The 16,526-nt window shown below is 45.1% G+C and overlaps 1 protein-coding gene across 3 annotated transcripts in view; it reads left to right on the top strand.

Moving 5' to 3' along the window:
• WDR19 (WD repeat domain 19) overlaps positions 1 to 16,526 on the top strand; it is a 96,225-nt gene that overhangs the window by 56,683 nt on the left and 23,016 nt on the right. For all 3 annotated transcript variants that reach the window (XM_089654042.1, XM_089654041.1, XM_089654043.1), the window contains 2 exons: positions 5,505 to 5,587; positions 6,102 to 6,185. In XM_089654042.1, the coding sequence (XP_089510168.1) occupies positions 5,505 to 5,587; positions 6,102 to 6,185 (167 nt within the window). The remainder of the gene's footprint in view (positions 1 to 5,504; positions 5,588 to 6,101; positions 6,186 to 16,526) is intronic.

The following is a 16,526-nucleotide window of genomic DNA, read 5'->3' as shown; positions in this document are numbered from 1 at the left end:
CTTTTTAATATTACTGATATGTTCTCTCAGTCTATCACGTAGACGTCTGGTAGTACGCCCCACATACTGGAGTTTGCAAGAGCATTCAAGGAGATATACTACGTTCTTACTGTAGCAGGTTATACAATTGTCTATTTTATATGATCTTCCTGTAGTGCATGAAGAGAAGGTAAATAGTTTCTGTCTCCTTACGTTATTAATCTTACAAATAACGCACTTATTACACGGAAAGAAACCTTTTATATTTGGTGTAAAAGTAATCTTCTCTGGAGGATCAATGACGTTTGGTGCTAATCGATGTCTTAATGAAGTGGCTTTCTTGTAAATAACTTCAGGTTTTACTGGAAGAATTTTAGAAAGAATAGGGTCCGCCATCAACACATTCCAGTTTTTATTTATAATGTGTTTAATGGCTCTATGCTGTGTAGAATATGTGGTTAAAAACGGACAAGACAAATACCTGTTGGTTATGCTTTTTCCCTCCAACAGTGTATTTCTATTTAGATTAGCCACTTGTTGTATGGTGTCATCCATATTCTGTTGGGAATAACCTTTTTCCACAAATTTCATTTTTAAGGTTTCAGCCTGTGTGTGATACATATCTAATTTGGTACAATTCCTACGTATTCTAGTGAATTGACCTTTGGGGATATTAGCTAACCATACGGGATGATGGCAACTGTCTAACGGGATGAAACTATTCCTGTCCGTTTTTTTAAAGAAGGATTTGGTAGTAATCATCCCATTGTCATTTGATAATGTCAAATCCAAAAAGTTTATCTCTGTGTTACTAAATACATAGCTGAATTCAATATTGCATGTATTGTCATTTAATGTTTTAAAAAAGTTATGTAGAGATTCCTCTTTCCCATTCCATAATAAGAACACGTCATCTATAAATCTTTTGTAGAATAATAGCTCCGGCCATTCTCTTGCGTAAATTAAAAACTCCTCCCAATACGCCATAAAAAGATTTGCTAGACTGGGGGCAAACTTTGCCCCCATTGCTACTCCTTTGGTTTGCAAAAAATATTTGTGGTCAAACCAGAAATAGTTGTTCTGCATTGCAAACTGCAGTAATGTTAAAATATACTCAATATGTAGGGGAGATAAAGTGCTTAGAGTGTCTAAAAAATATTTTGCAGCATCCAACCCATCTTCATGTGCAATGTTGCTGTATAAGGATGTGACATCCGCTGTGACTAAAAAAGTCTGAGATGAAACTTCAATATCTTTAATCTCATTTAAAATATGCTTCGTATCTTTTAAAAATGATGGAGTTTGCGTGACCAGCGGCTGCAGGAAGTAATCTATATATTCTCCTGCTTTAGAGAATAGTGAACCTATTCCACTTATGATAGGTCGCCCTGGTGGTTTCGTCAAGCTTTTATGCACCTTTGGAAGTATATAGAACACCGGAAGTCTCGGAGCTGATGGACATAGGAATTCCTTTTCCTTCTTATTTAGTATACCACTCTCAAATCCCTTTCTTATAATACTTTTCAAACCTTTTTTAAGAGATAATAAAGGATTCCCAGGGAGGCGGGTATAAGTAGTGGTATCATTAAGAATATTGTAGGATTCCTCTAGGTAGTCATGTTTATTAAGTATAACTACCCCTCCTCCCTTGTCCGCAGGTCTGATGACCAAATCCTTCCTTTCTAATAGGAGATCAATCGCTTTCTTGGTGTCTATATCAGGGATCTTTTTAATATTTAACTCCTCCAAATCATTCAACATTAATTCTTTAAAAATATTAATATAGGATCTAGATTGGGGAGGGGGATTAAAAGTTGAGGCGTTCCTTAATGTAGAATGATTAGTAGTACTATTCTGGTCATAATGGTATGGATTAGAATAAAAATGTCGTTTTAATGCAAGCTGTCGTGAAAATCTATGAATATCAATATAAGTTTGAAACTTGTTTAACTTCTGTTTAGGGGCAAATTTTAACCCCTTATCAAGAAGTTTTAATTCAGGTTGTGTTAATGCTGTGTTGCTTAGATTGAAAATACCTTGACCAGCTACATTTTCCTTCTTTTGCCTGTTTCTGTTGACCCTTTTGCCACCCCTTTTCCCTCTCCGGAACCATTTCTTTTCCGGGATCCTTCCTCCCCTAAAAAATGAACCTGGGGTGTTCTATTATAAACATAATTATGTGGTGCTCTCGGCGGTGTTTGCTGGTAATTCCGATTGTCATATTGATCTCTATTGTATTGTGGATTAGGTGGTTTATTGAAATACGCAGGCTTCTGATTATGCTGCCTAGGAGGTGTTGCTACTCCCTGGTGATGCGAGTAGTTGTTAGACCCGGGATAATAATTCTGGTAGTATTGCTTAGGGGATGCTCCTCCCCTTTGTTGATATTGTTTCTGGTTCCTATTATGGGAGGTTTGCCCATTATTGGGATGATATTGCTGGTCATAAGTTGGATGCCATTGCATATTCCGTGTACCCACATTTTGATCAAATAGGGGTTCATATCTATTAGATGTTGATACATTATACTGATTAAGTTGTCTGTTATGATTAGGAGATTGGTATTGTGAATATATGGGTTCATGTCTCTTATTTGATTGTATCTTTTTAAAAGATACGAAGCATATTTTAAAGGAGATTAAAGATATTGAAGTTTCATCTCAGACTTTTTTAGTCACAGCGGATGTCACATCCTTATACAGCAACATTGCACATGAAGATGGGTTGGATGCTGCAAAATATTTTTTAGACACTCTAAGCACTTTATCTCCCCTACATATTGAGTATATTTTAACATTACTGCAGTTTGCAATGCAGAACAACTATTTCTGGTTTGACCACAAATATTTTTTGCAAACCAAAGGAGTAGCAATGGGGGCAAAGTTTGCCCCCAGTCTAGCAAATCTTTTTATGGCGTATTGGGAGGAGTTTTTAATTTACGCAAGAGAATGGCCGGAGCTATTATTCTACAAAAGATTTATAGATGACGTGTTCTTATTATGGAATGGGAAAGAGGAATCTCTACATAACTTTTTTAAAACATTAAATGACAATACATGCAATATTGAATTCAGCTATGTATTTAGTAACACAGAGATAAACTTTTTGGATTTGACATTATCAAATGACAATGGGATGATTACTACCAAATCCTTCTTTAAAAAAACGGACAGGAATAGTTTCATCCCGTTAGACAGTTGCCATCATCCCGTATGGTTAGCTAATATCCCCAAAGGTCAATTCACTAGAATACGTAGGAATTGTACCAAATTAGATATGTATCACACACAGGCTGAAACCTTAAAAATGAAATTTGTGGAAAAAGGTTATTCCCAACAGAATATGGATGACACCATACAACAAGTGGCTAATCTAAATAGAAATACACTGTTGGAGGGAAAAAGCATAACCAACAGGTCTTTGTCTTGTCCGTTTTTAACCACATATTCTACACAGCATAGAGCCATTAAACACATTATAAATAAAAACTGGAATGTGTTGATGGCGGACCCTATTCTTTCTAAAATTCTTCCAGTAAAACCTGAAGTTATTTACAAGAAAGCCACTTCATTAAGACATCGATTAGCACCAAACGTCATTGATCCTCCAGAGAAGATTACTTTTACACCAAATATAAAAGGTTTCTTTCCGTGTAATAAGTGCGTTATTTGTAAGATTAATAACGTAAGGAGACAGAAACTATTTACCTTCTCTTCATGCACTACAGGAAGATCATATAAAATAGACAATTGTATAACCTGCTACAGTAAGAACGTAGTATATCTCCTTGAATGCTCTTGCAAACTCCAGTATGTGGGGCGTACTACCAGACGTCTACGTGATAGACTGAGAGAACATATCAGTAATATTAAAAAGGGATATAAAGATCATTCATTGTCTTATCACTTCAAATGTAAACATAATAATGATCCATCAACCCTGAAATTTGTTGGGATAGATACTGTACAACCCCATTGGAGGGGGATAAACAAAATACGGAAAGTCTCTCAGCTCGAAACGCGCTGGATATATGAACTCCAAACGCTGCAGCCCAAAGGTCACAATATAGATATAGATCTTAACTGTTTCATCAATAACAGTTAAAACTATATATTCAGAAAATAGGATAAGATGCTGTTGGCTCAATACATCTATGTCCCCTTTTAGTAAACCTTTGGACCATCTATTTAAATCCATTTGTATTGATTGATAGATACTGTATTTTATATACTATTTTATAATTTATAATCTATATTTTAGTAAGGACTTATGGTAGTCCTTTATTTTAATTGCACTACATTGGGTATGTTTGACTCATATTAAAATTGTATTTTAATGTATAATATATTTTGGCATATAGTTTATATGCTAGTGCCACACACAATAGACCATTTTTGATTCGGAATCTATCTCTGGCTAATTGGAAATATAATTATCCTATCACCATATAAAGTAAAATGTGTACTAATCGGCTTGGTGGTCAGTAATATTGATTGGAAGGTTTTGAAGGATAAAAGCATAATGCTTGAAAATGATAACCAGCCGAGTACACTTATTAGTATGCAAAACTAATGAAAAATGGCGCAGGTATGAAGATCCGATCGTTCGTGGTCAGACTTCAGGATGATGGCGCCTTTCCAAAGCGCATGCGCCTAGCATATAAATGAACGTCGCACGGCCCGGCGTTCAGTGGCACATCCCCCCAGACGACGTGCGTGTGCACGAAACGCGTAGGAGGAGCCAAGAACGCCGTGACGTCATACCGCCGGAGCATCGTGGCGCTCCGGCGGTCATTTTTAATACTGGACGGTTAGTCCATTTTGTTTACCTTATACCGTGTACACGGGTTGCTGAATTTTAAATAAATCTTCATATGACCTACTACACTATGGATGCGTTTTGTTCTGACTCCCTTGGGGAGTACCCATTCTAGCCACTCATCTCTCTGTGGGGTACGAATCGTATGCTGATCCTAAGGAGAAGTACGCAGGTCATCTAAACCAGGGAATATACAGGAACATCTAGGAGGTCTGGAAGGTGTTTTGTCGTAATACCACAGCATGTCCAGTTGATGATCCTAAAGGGGAATCTATAATAAACGCTCATTTATCTGTGCGTTCTGGTGAGTGTGCACCCCTTCAGCACTATTCTGCACAAACGCCTGACCATCAGGAGGATATATAGGAGAAGAGAGCACTAAAGTCACCCATTTTATGAACTTTCTACTGTTTAGTCATTTATGACAGATTTCTTGATTTATGCATAAGAATTCTTACTCCTTTTGTATTCTCCACAATGTAAAATGAAAAAAAAAAATTAAAATAAAACAGAAAAAAGTTGGGATTCTTTCACAACTGCACTGTCAGGAATACAGAAGCACAGAACTCACTGTTAAAGAGATAAGAGAACTCCTTAAATGATGTAATTTTCCTGCATTTACCAAAAACTGAAATGTTGGTTTGTGGTGGACTGATTATCTGATCTGCGCTGTTGCTTATGCTTTTCGTTTATTATTTCCAACCTAGCAATTTTCAGAAGCAGCCCAGCTGTATGAGAAGGGCCAGTACTATGACAAAGCAGCCTCTGTGTACATCCGCTCTAAAAACTGGTCAGTAGTCTACTTCACCAACCAATAATGTATGTAAAGTGACAATCAAATTCCTTATAAGAACCCTTGTGAAAAACAAAGACTTGCTCTTAATGGTGTCTCTCACCTTAAAACCACCAGATACATGTGCACACATTTGAATGTGAACCTTTGTATGGGGGCACTCCTCAGCAAATCATAGGCTGCCAATGGAAAGCAGTAGTCTCTCTCCGAGAATGATAGGTGGGGCTATGTGCTTATCCTCAGCTGGATCAGGACATGCTCACAAGTTGAAGAATCACCCTGTGCAACAACAAGCACTTTTGTTTTTCCAAGGTATACATTATTACCCTCTGGCAGCACAAAAAAAAAAGATAAAACTGTGGTGACTAGTTAGATTTGGTAATAGAAGTCGCTCATATTATACAATTTTACCATTTGTAGTTCTCATTGAACATAGACAAATTCAACATATCTAGGTGTATGACATTGTTATAGAATGGCTTCTTTGTGAGTTTTGCTTTGTTTATTTCAGGGCAAAAGTTGGAGAGCTTCTTCCTAATGTCACTTCACCCAAGATCCATTTACAGTACGCAAAAGCCAAGGAAGCTGATGGGAAGTGAGTTGTTTTATGTTTAGAGCCTAACTTTGTTAAAACCTTCAGTGGTAAGATGTCTCCGAATGTTTGTGTCTACTGCACCCCCCACAAGGCCATAGCAAAGATGTCAATCTTTGTTAATTGTATATGGGCTACAAATTGATGTGAATATTCTACATTAAGAGCCTGATATCATTATTTAGTATTGTGATGGCTACATGTCTAGTATGGATACTGGGAAGTGATGTGTATATGCTGGGGTTAGGATTCAGGTGAGAGACCAATGTGTGTCCTAACACAAACACACATACAATCCTGAACCACACAATGAGAAGCAATGAGAAACTTTAGCTGACCATGCACTGATCTTTGGCCAGTCCAGTAGGGACCTGCCTCATTTCGTCCAGTGTGTGGGCTCCCCCACTCGACAGAAGTTGTTTGTTTTTTCAATCAACTTCTGTCAAAGGGACATGTTGGAAACTTCTGTTGATCAGTGGCAGATCAACTCTCAGAATACAATGTCCCAGTTAGGGGAGGGGTCCCTTTGACCTCCATCCCATTTGAGTAGATGGAGGAATCCTGTTTTTTTTTTTTTCGTTTAGCCTGCTGGCCGAATGGAAAAAAATACCAGGGTATGGCCAACTTTTCTTCTGCAGGGGAGGGAGGGCAAGACACTGCTGCTGAACTGAGCTTAACTGTGTTTGAACTCTGAGAAATGTCTATGGGGAGAATATAGCTAGTGTTCATTATGCAGTTAGTGTGAGGGGATTGTGTAACTGCATGCTGAAGAGTTCCTGCTGGAAAAGCTGGAGATTGTGTGCTAGAGGAGGGATATTTGGGAAAGAACAGTATGTGTTTTGTGTGCTGGAGGTGGCATCTCCCTGGGAAAAGACCAATGTGTGTACTGTAAGTGGAATTTTACTGGAGAAAGACCAGTTTGTGTGATGGCACTGGGAATGATCAGGAAGAGGCTGATTTGCAAGGTGTAAGTAGAACTTAGAATTTATATAATAATATGGTACGATTCTTATGACTATTTGTTTCAGCTGTTCTGTCCCTAGCTATTAGAGATGAGCGAATTATTCAAAAATTCGGTTCGGCTGATTCGCCGAATTCGCCGAATAAATTCACTTCGAGCCGAATATATTCGCTGCGAATTTAACTTATAAAAAGGGTGTTTCTAGGCTTCAGAGAGCCTTTATATTAGTGCAGAACACTGTACCTTTAATTTAAATGCCCTTGGAGTCTGCTGGGGAAGAGAAATAATACTGTCAGTCAGTATGACATGCAGATGAGTGCCGTCGATCTTAGAATCACCGCACACTTCACTCATTTGGGCAGTCACGGGGCCAAAACCAGAGTGTGGAGCCACAGTGTGGCGGTGGAGGCAGCAGCAATGGGAGGCCATACAGCACCCTATGACAAAATGGAACCCACCAGCAGTGTGAGGAGACCTGAAAGTGGCACATGGCAGAGTGTGGCGATGGAGACAGCAGCAATGGGAGGCCGTACAGGGACCCATGACACACTCTGGACCTGGCAGCAGCATGAGGAGGCGGTACAGGGGCCCATGACAGATTACGGGCCTGGCAGCAGCATGAGGAGTCGGTACGGGGGCCCATGGCAGATTACGGGCCTGGCAGCAGCATGAGGAGGCGGTACAGGGGCCCATGGCAGAGTGGCGGAGCGTAAGCAGCTAAAATTGAAGGCCATACAGAGGCCTATGTTAAAAAGTCCCCCCAGCAGCAGCGTGGGGAGACGACTATCAAGAGTCCAATGGCAGAGTGGCGGAGCAGAAGCAGCTTCAACTGAAGGCCATACACAGGACTAGGTTTAAAAGTCCCTCACAGTTAATTCCAATACCGAACTCTACTCCTCCGTGCAATCTACTTACGAGACCCTGGGCAGGTCTGGGTCCAATTTGTGGTAGAGACTGGTTTTGTTCAGCCATGCTTGAGCGAGTAATAACAGGTCTGTGCTGCCCTTTGGTGTCTGGCTTAATGCGCACAACACTGAACGTCCCAGTGTTTGTCAACGATTTGCCGTTAAGTGATGCAAACCCGCTGAACCACGTTCATGAGGAGCCGGTACAGGGGGCCATGAATCAGTATGGACCTGGCAGCAGCGTGAGCAGACGACAGAGGCACATGGCGCAGGGTGGCGGTGTAGGCAGCATTATTCTGAAGCCATACACAGGCCTAGGTTAAAAAGCGGAAGCCGTCAGCAGCGTGAGCAGACGACAGAGACACATGGCGCAGGGTGGCGGTGGATGCAGCAGTATTCGGAAGCCAAACACAGGCCTCGGTTAAAAAGCGGAAGCCGTCAGCAGTGTGAGCAGACGACAGAGGCACATGGCGCAGGGTGGCGGTGGAGGCAGCAGCAATGGAAGGCCATACAGCACCCTATCACAAAATGGAACCCACCAACAGTGTAAGGAGACCTGAAAGTGGCACATGGCAGAGTCTGGCGATGAAGTCAGCAGCAATGGGAGGCCGTACAGGGACCCATGACACACTCTGGACCTGGCAGCAGCAAGAGGAGGCGGTACAGGGGCCCATGGCAGAGTGGCGAAGCGTAAGCAGCTTAAATTGAAGGCCATACAGAGGCCTATGTTAAAAAGTCCCCCCAGCAGCAGTGTGGGGAGACGACTATCAAGAGTCCAATGGCAGAGTGGCGGAGCAGAAGCAGCTTCAATTGAAGGCCATACACAGGCCTAGGTTAAAAAGTCCCCCCAGCAGCAGCGTGGGGAGACGACTATCAAGAGTCCAATGGCAGAGTGCGGAGCGGAAGCAGCTTCAATTGAAGGCCATACACAGGCCTAGGTTAAAAAGTCCCCCCAGCAGCAGTGTGGGGAGACGACTATCAAGAGTCCAATGGCTGAGTGGCGATCCGGGAAGTCAGCGTTGTGATTGCAGATGCAATGCAGAGATTCTATGAGGTGATGCCGTGGGTGCGAAGAAGATCATATACCGTCGTACTTCCATCCATAAGACGGAACAACCTGCGAACCGGGAGCTTTATTGCCCTGACCCGCTGAGCAGCTTCTGGGATACCCAAGAGGCCCATGGCAGAGTGGCGGAGCATAAGCAGCTTCAATTAAAGGCCATACAGAGGCCTATGTTAAAAAGTCCCCCCAGCAGCAGCGTGGGGAGACGACTATCAAGAGTCCAATGGCAGAGTGGCGGAGCGGAAGCAGCTTCAATTGAAGGCCATACACAGGCCTAGGTTAAAAAGTCCCCCCAGCAGCAGTGTGGGGAGACGACTATCAAGAGTCCAATGGCTGAGTGGCGATCCGGGAAGTCAGCGTTGTGATTGCAGATGCAATGCAGAAATTTTATGAGGTAATGCCGTGGGTGCGAAGAAGATCATATACCGTCGTACTTCCATCCATAAGACGGAACAACCTGCGAACCGGGAGCTTTATTGCCCTGACCCGCTGAGCAGCTTCTGGGATACCCAAGAGTTTGGCTTCTGTGGGGAATATGGTTGAAAACTGAAACTTAAAGGCATGTTGACGGAAGGGCACCAGTGTCAGTGCTTCGGAGGGAATATAGCTTCAAAGCTGACACTTAAAGGTATATCGACGGTCCGAGACCACAGGAAGTGGAGCTTGCGTCTTAAATCGACTGAATGTGGCAGACGTGAAACGTCTACGGGCCGTATATGAAACGGGTTGTTCCTCTTTCTGGAATAAGTGTTGGAAATAGCCATTCTTTTTGGTGTGGCGTTTTGTCTATTTAATTCCGATAACGGACTCTACTCCTCCGTGCAATCTAGTTACGAGACCCTGGGCAGGTCTGGGTCCAATTTGTGGTATTGACTGGTTTTGTTCAGCCATGCTTGAGTGAGTAATAACAGGTCTGTGCTGCCCTTTGGTGTCTGGCTTAATGCGCACAACACTGAACGTCCCAGCATTTGTCAACGATTTGCCGTTAAGTGATGAACCCGCTGAACCACGTTCATGAGGAGCCGGTACAGGGGGCCATGAATCAGTATGGACCTGGCAGCAGTGTGAGGAGACCCGAAAGTGGCACATGGCGCAGGGTGGCGGTGGAGGCAGCAGTATTCGGAAGACATACACAGGACTAGTTTAAAAAGCGGAAGCCGTCAGCAGCGTGAGCAGACGACAGAGGCACATGGCGCAGGGTGGCGGTGGAGGCAGCAGTATTCGGAAGCCATACACAGGCCTAGGTTAAAAAGCGGAAGCCGTCAGCAGCGTGAGCAGACGACAGAGGCACATGGCGCAGGGTGGCGGTGGAGGCAGCAGTATTCGGAAGCCATACACAGGCCTAGGTTTAAAACTGGAACCCAGCAGCGTGAGCAGACGACAAAGACGCACATGGCAGAGGATGGATCTGGCAGCAGTATGAGAAGGCGGTACAGGGGCCCGTGGCACAGTGTGGTGATGGGGGCTACAGCAACTGGATGCCAGAAAGTGGCCGATAGGGCTATATACTGCATGGAATTATAAAGTTGTAAAGACAGCGGCCTATAAGGCTATACACACTATAACAATCATGACTTGATTGACCATTGGCCTATAAGGCTATACACAGCATGAATATCATGACTTATTCTGAGAGTGGTTTGGAAGGCTATATACAAAAAGTAATTCATGAGCTGTCCGGACAGCGGACAATAAGTACATATATACAAATCAATTCATCAGCTGTCCAGCCAGCGGCCTCAAAAGCGACACATATAGAAAGCAATTCATGAGCTGTTCAGACAGCGGCCTCTAAGGCGACAGATATACAAAGCAATTCCCGAGGTGTTCAGGGAGCGGCCTGAACGGCTAGGTTATTACTAAATATATTTTTGTGGCCAAACATCGGCCTATAAATAGATGTCTACACAGTGACAAAAAATTATGTCGCCAGACAGCGGCCCCTAAGGCGACAGATATACAAAGCAATTCCCGAGGTGTTCAGTGAGCGGCTTGAACGGCTAGGTTATTACTAAATATATTGTTCTGGCCAAACATCGGCCTATAAATAGATGTCTACACAGTGACAAAAAAGTAGGTCGCCTTACAGCGGCGTATCCTACAAATTGACATTATAAGAAATGGTTTAGACCAAAAAAAAAAACAAAAAACTTTGATGCGATGCTATACCTTAGTAGATTGTGGAAAGTTGACAAGTCAAGCGTAACTGTGTACATTACAGGAAATCTTAACAAGACAACCAAACATGTGGCCAAACCGTGACCGATACAACAAGTTAACAATGTAAGAAACAGGAGGGGGCCAAACCGTGGCCAATAAATAAACAGTCCACCTCATTGATGAGATGGACAACACGTGTCAAATAAATATTTTAAAAAATTGCTATTCCATCGGTCTGGAACTGGTCGACTATAAATAATTAAAAAGTTTAAATTCATGTGACAGTCGTCCAGCGACGTATAAATAATTTAAAAACACCAATTCATGAGGGGCCCGACCAGCAGAGTATAAGTCATTAAAAAGGTTCAATTCATGTGACGGTCGTCCAGCAAAGTATAAATAATTTAAAAACCCCAATTCATGAGGGGCCCGACCTGCAGAGTATAAGTCATTAAAAATGTGCAAAACATGAGTCGGCCGACCAGCAGCCTCTCAATAAAATATATATACAAATGTACGGATCAGGTGGAGGTCTTCCATTTGTCACTAATAACATGTTTGGGGCATGATTCATGGCGGATTTAGTCAGTTGTGTCAGGAACTGGTGGTTTGAAATCCAGACTAATCCACGCCTGATTCATTTTCACAAACGTGAGTCTCTCCACACTTTGGGTGGACAGTCGTGTCCTCCGCGGAGTTACAATACCTCCTGCCGCACTAAACACGCGCTCCGATGCCACGCTACTGGCCGGGCATGACAGCCTTTCAAGGGCAAATTCAGCTAGTTGGGGCCAAAGGTCAAGTTTCGTTGCCCAGTAGTCAAGGGGATTGTCTACCTCTGTTGGCAGGGTGCTGTCCAAGTAGGCCCAAGCCTGTTGTTTGAGGTCCTGCTCCAGGTCCACCTGATGCTGCTGCTGCTGCGGCTGGTTAGTAGTTTCCTCACTGCGCTGGTGAAGAAAGCTACTCATCATCGACTGCAGACTGAGGCAGCCGCTGCTGGTGGAGCTGCCACTGCTCCTACCACCCCACCCCTCCCCTGCTGCCATGGCAGCGGAACGCGAGCGCACAGGGCCCACAGTGTCTGAGGATGGACGTTGGCGCAGAAAGGCAGAGACCAACTGACTACATAGGTGGTTTTTATAGTACTTTATTTTGGCCTCCCTCTCAGCAGGTGTGAAAAAGGCCACCATTTTTGAACGGTAGCGAGGGTCCAACAAGGTGGACAGCCAAAAGTCATCCCTCTGTCTGATGGTTATTATTCGGCTGTCGCTACGCAAGCAACCGAGCATGCTATGGGCCATTTGTGCCAAGGAATGCGAGGGACTCCCTGCCTCCATCTCCACAGCATACTGCCACGGTGCGTCTGGGTCCTCTGTCTCCTCCTCCTCCTCTACCAGATGCTCCTGCTCCTCCACTCCTGTCCGCTGAGTGGAAAAACCACCCATTTCACTCAATAATTCCTGAGCACCAATGTCCTCCTCTACCTCCTCCTCTTCTTCCTGTCCTGCCCCCACAGGGGTCATGTGGCGTTGAGATCTATGCGCCACGTCTACCGCACCCTGACCAGCCATTGTTAACAGCATTTGTTCCAGGACGTGCAACAGAGGAATGACGTCGTTCATCCCATAGTCCTGCCGACTCACGAATAGCGTGGCCTCCTCAAAGGGCCTGAGCAAGCGGCAGGTGTCACGCATGAGCTGCCAATGGCTGACATCTAAGTTACACAGGGGAGTACCTTTATCCGCTTGTAACATCAGGAAATCGGTGATGGCCTTTCGCTGTTCGTAAAGGCGGTCTAACATATGTAGGGTTGAATTCCACCTTGTTGCAACGTCGCAGATCAGGCTATGCTGTGGAATTCCGTTCTGCCGCTGCAGCTCAAGGAGGGTGTGCTTTGCGGTGTAGGAATGGCTGAAATGCATGCAAAGTTTACGTGACATTTTAAGGATGTCTTGCAGTGGGATGGTGGATTTTAGGAACCGCTTGACAACCAGATTGAACACGTGAGCCATGCATGGCGCATGGCACAACCTTCCTTGACGCAGAGCAGACACCATGTTCTTCCCGTTGTCGGTCAACATGGTTCCGATTTTCAGTTTGCGCGGAGACAGCCATCTGTCAATTTCTCTGTTCATTACACTCACAAGTTCCTCCCCTGTGTTACTACGTTCGCCAAGGCATACCAGGTGCAGCACAGCGTGACACCGTTGCGCCCTGCACATGTGATATGTCGGTCGGGTAATGGGACTTGGCACGGGGGTGGCGGCTGAGGACACGGCGGAAGAAGAGGTGGTAGAGGCGGACATCTTTGCTGGACCAAGGACGTGCAAACGTGGAGGCAAAAGCGGCGTGACCTGTCCAAGTTGCTGGTGCGGCTGTGCCGGCACCACGTTCACCCAGTGGGCCGTAAATGACATGTACTGTCCCTGACCGTAGTTACAGCTCCACACGTCGGCGCTGCCGTGCACTTTGGCAGAGACCGACATGCTCAAAGACTGGCCCACCATCTCTTCTACATGTGAATGCAGGGCTGGCACTGCTTTTTTGGCGAAGAAATGCCGGCTTGGCACTCTCCACCGCGGCTCGGCACAAGCCATCATTTCTCGGAAAGGTGCTGAGTCCACCACTTGGAAAGGGAGGGACTGCAGCACCAGCAACTTGGACAGGAGGACGTTCAGCTTCTGCACCGTCGGGTGCGTGCTCGCAAACTGTTGTCTCTTGGAAACGGATTCCAAGAAAGACTGCTGACGGAATCCGTGAAGAGGAGTAGCAGGAGAAGGAGCATCTGAACGAGCGGAAGATGCCAACGAGCGACAACTCCCCTCAGCAGAGGTGTTGGAGCCTTGACTGGCTGATAGAGGGCGATTGACGTCGGGTGATGGAGCAAGTAACGGAGCGGGTGATGGAGCGGGGGCTGGGGCAGGCAGAACCGCTGTATCTTTATCACGGTTTTCCCAGGCCACCGAATGGCGACGCTGCATATGCTGACGCAACGCTGTAGTCCCAACATTGGCCCCCTGGCCACGCTTGACTTTCTGGCCACATAGTCGACATACGGCTACGTTTACTTCCTCGGGCGGCTTGACGAAAAATTGCCACACCGCCGAGTAGGAAACTTTGCCCCCGCTACTCCTCACTGGCTGACTGCTACTTCCTCCGTGCACACCGGCACCACTACTGGCCGTGGTGGTAGGCTGCAGTGGAGCTGGTGCTCTACTCCGTGGCCGTTTGGCTCCACTGACACTGCTGCGACCCTGCTGCCTCCTGGGCAACCCACCGACTGTTTTGCCCGCTGACAAGCTGGCACCCTCTTCTCCTGATGATGCGGAAGCAATAGCCTGATGACGACGAGGCTGCCAAGTGCGATCAGCCTCATCATCATCAATTAGGGTCTCCGCGTCACTACTAGCCCCCTCGCCTGCGTGTGGGTCAGGAGACAGACCTGTCTCTAGACCGGCTACCGAGCCACTCTCCTCGCCAGTACTTCTTCGCCTGGCTGCTGAAGAGGCGGATGTCTCCCCCCGTTCCTGACCGCCCTCTGTTAGCTCTTCCTCACTGTACAGTGGGGCTGAGCCCACAGCATGCGATACTTCGCTTGGTGAGGGAACACCAAAGGACAGGGGCAGGTCGAGGACACGTGATTTCAGTGGGCTTGCTCCCGGGCCATGCCAACTAACGGTTGTGTCTGACGTACCCACCCACCGTTGGCTGTAGGTTTCAGAGGAGACCTGGGAAGAGGAAGACGACCGAGTCAACCAATCGATGATGGCAGGGTTGTCGGTGGAGACACGACCGCTGGATGACACCGGGAGCACTGGCCTCTGGCTGCGACTAGTGCTGCCTCGACCCCTTCCTCTGCTGCCACGTCTGCTCGCTCCTGAAACATTGCCTCCTCTGCCACTCCTCTGCGTGTTGTCTGACATACTCTTTAATTCAATAAGGACCCCAAAAATAAAACCGGATTGAACTCTTTGAACGTACAATAGTGGTTGTGAAGCAGAAAGTCAGTTTATTTAGCACAATCGGTCAATTGCAGCTTGCCGTTGGCTGTAAACTGTACGTTTATGTCACTGGAATGCACTAATCACCCAAAAAATATTACCGCCACCCGGCGTGTATATGGATTTAACTCTTTGAACGTACAATAGTGGTTGTGAAGCAGAAAGTCAGTTTATTTAGCACAATCGGTCAATTGCAGCTTGCCGTTGGCTGGAAACTGTACGTTTAGGTCACTGGAATGCACTAATCACCCAAAAAATATTACCGCCAGCCGGCGTGTAAATGGATTTAACTCTTTGAACGTACAATAGTGGTTGTGAAGCAGAAAGTCAGTTTATTGAACACAATCGGTCAATTGCAGCTTGCCATTGGCTGTAAACTGTACGTTTATGTCACTGGAATGCACTAATCACCCAAAAAATATTACCGCCAGCCGGCGTGTAAATGGATTTAACTCTTTGAACGTACAATAGTGGTTGTGAAGCAGAAAGTCAGTTTATTGTACACAATCGGTCAATTGCAGCTTGCCGTTGGCTGGAAACTGTACGTTTCTGTCACTGGAATGCACTAATCACCCAAAAAATATTACCGCCAGCCGGCGTGTAAATGGATTTAACTCTTTGAACGTACAATAGTGGCTGTGAAGCAGAAAGTCAGTTTATTTAGCACAATCGGTCAATTGCAGCTTGCCGTTGGCTGGAAACTGTACGTTTATGTCACTGGAATGCACTAATCACCCAAAAAATATTACCGCCAGCCGGCGTGTAAATGGATTTAACTCTTTGAACGTACAATAGTGGTTGTGAAGCAGAAAGTCAGTTTATTTAGCACAATCGGTCAATTGCAGCTTGCCATTGGCTGGAAACTGTACGTTTATGTCACTGGAATGCACTAATCACCCAAAAAATATTACCGCCACCTGGCGTGTAAATGGATCTAACTCTTTGAACGTACAATAGTGGTTGTGAAGCAGAAAGTCAGTTTATTTAGCACAATCGGTCAATTGCAGCTTGCCGTTGGCTGGAAACTGTACGTTTATGTCACTGGAATGCACTAATCACCCAAAAAATATTACCGCCACCCGGCGTGTATATGGATTTAACTCTTTGAACGTACAATAGTGGTTGTGAAGCAGAAAGTCAGTTTATTTAGCACAATCGGTCAATTGCAGCTTGCCGTTGGCTGGAAACTGTACGTTTATGTCACTGGAATGCACTAATCACCCAAAAAATATTACCGCCACCCGGCGTGTAAAT

The sequence above is a fragment of the Staurois parvus genome, unplaced genomic scaffold (genome assembly GCF_062004578.1).
Source record: "Staurois parvus isolate SC_StPar_1 unplaced genomic scaffold, SC_StPar_1.0 ptg000734l, whole genome shotgun sequence".
Lineage (NCBI taxonomy): Eukaryota > Metazoa > Chordata > Amphibia > Anura > Ranidae > Staurois > Staurois parvus.
This window is presented reverse-complemented; position numbering and strand designations above follow the sequence as displayed.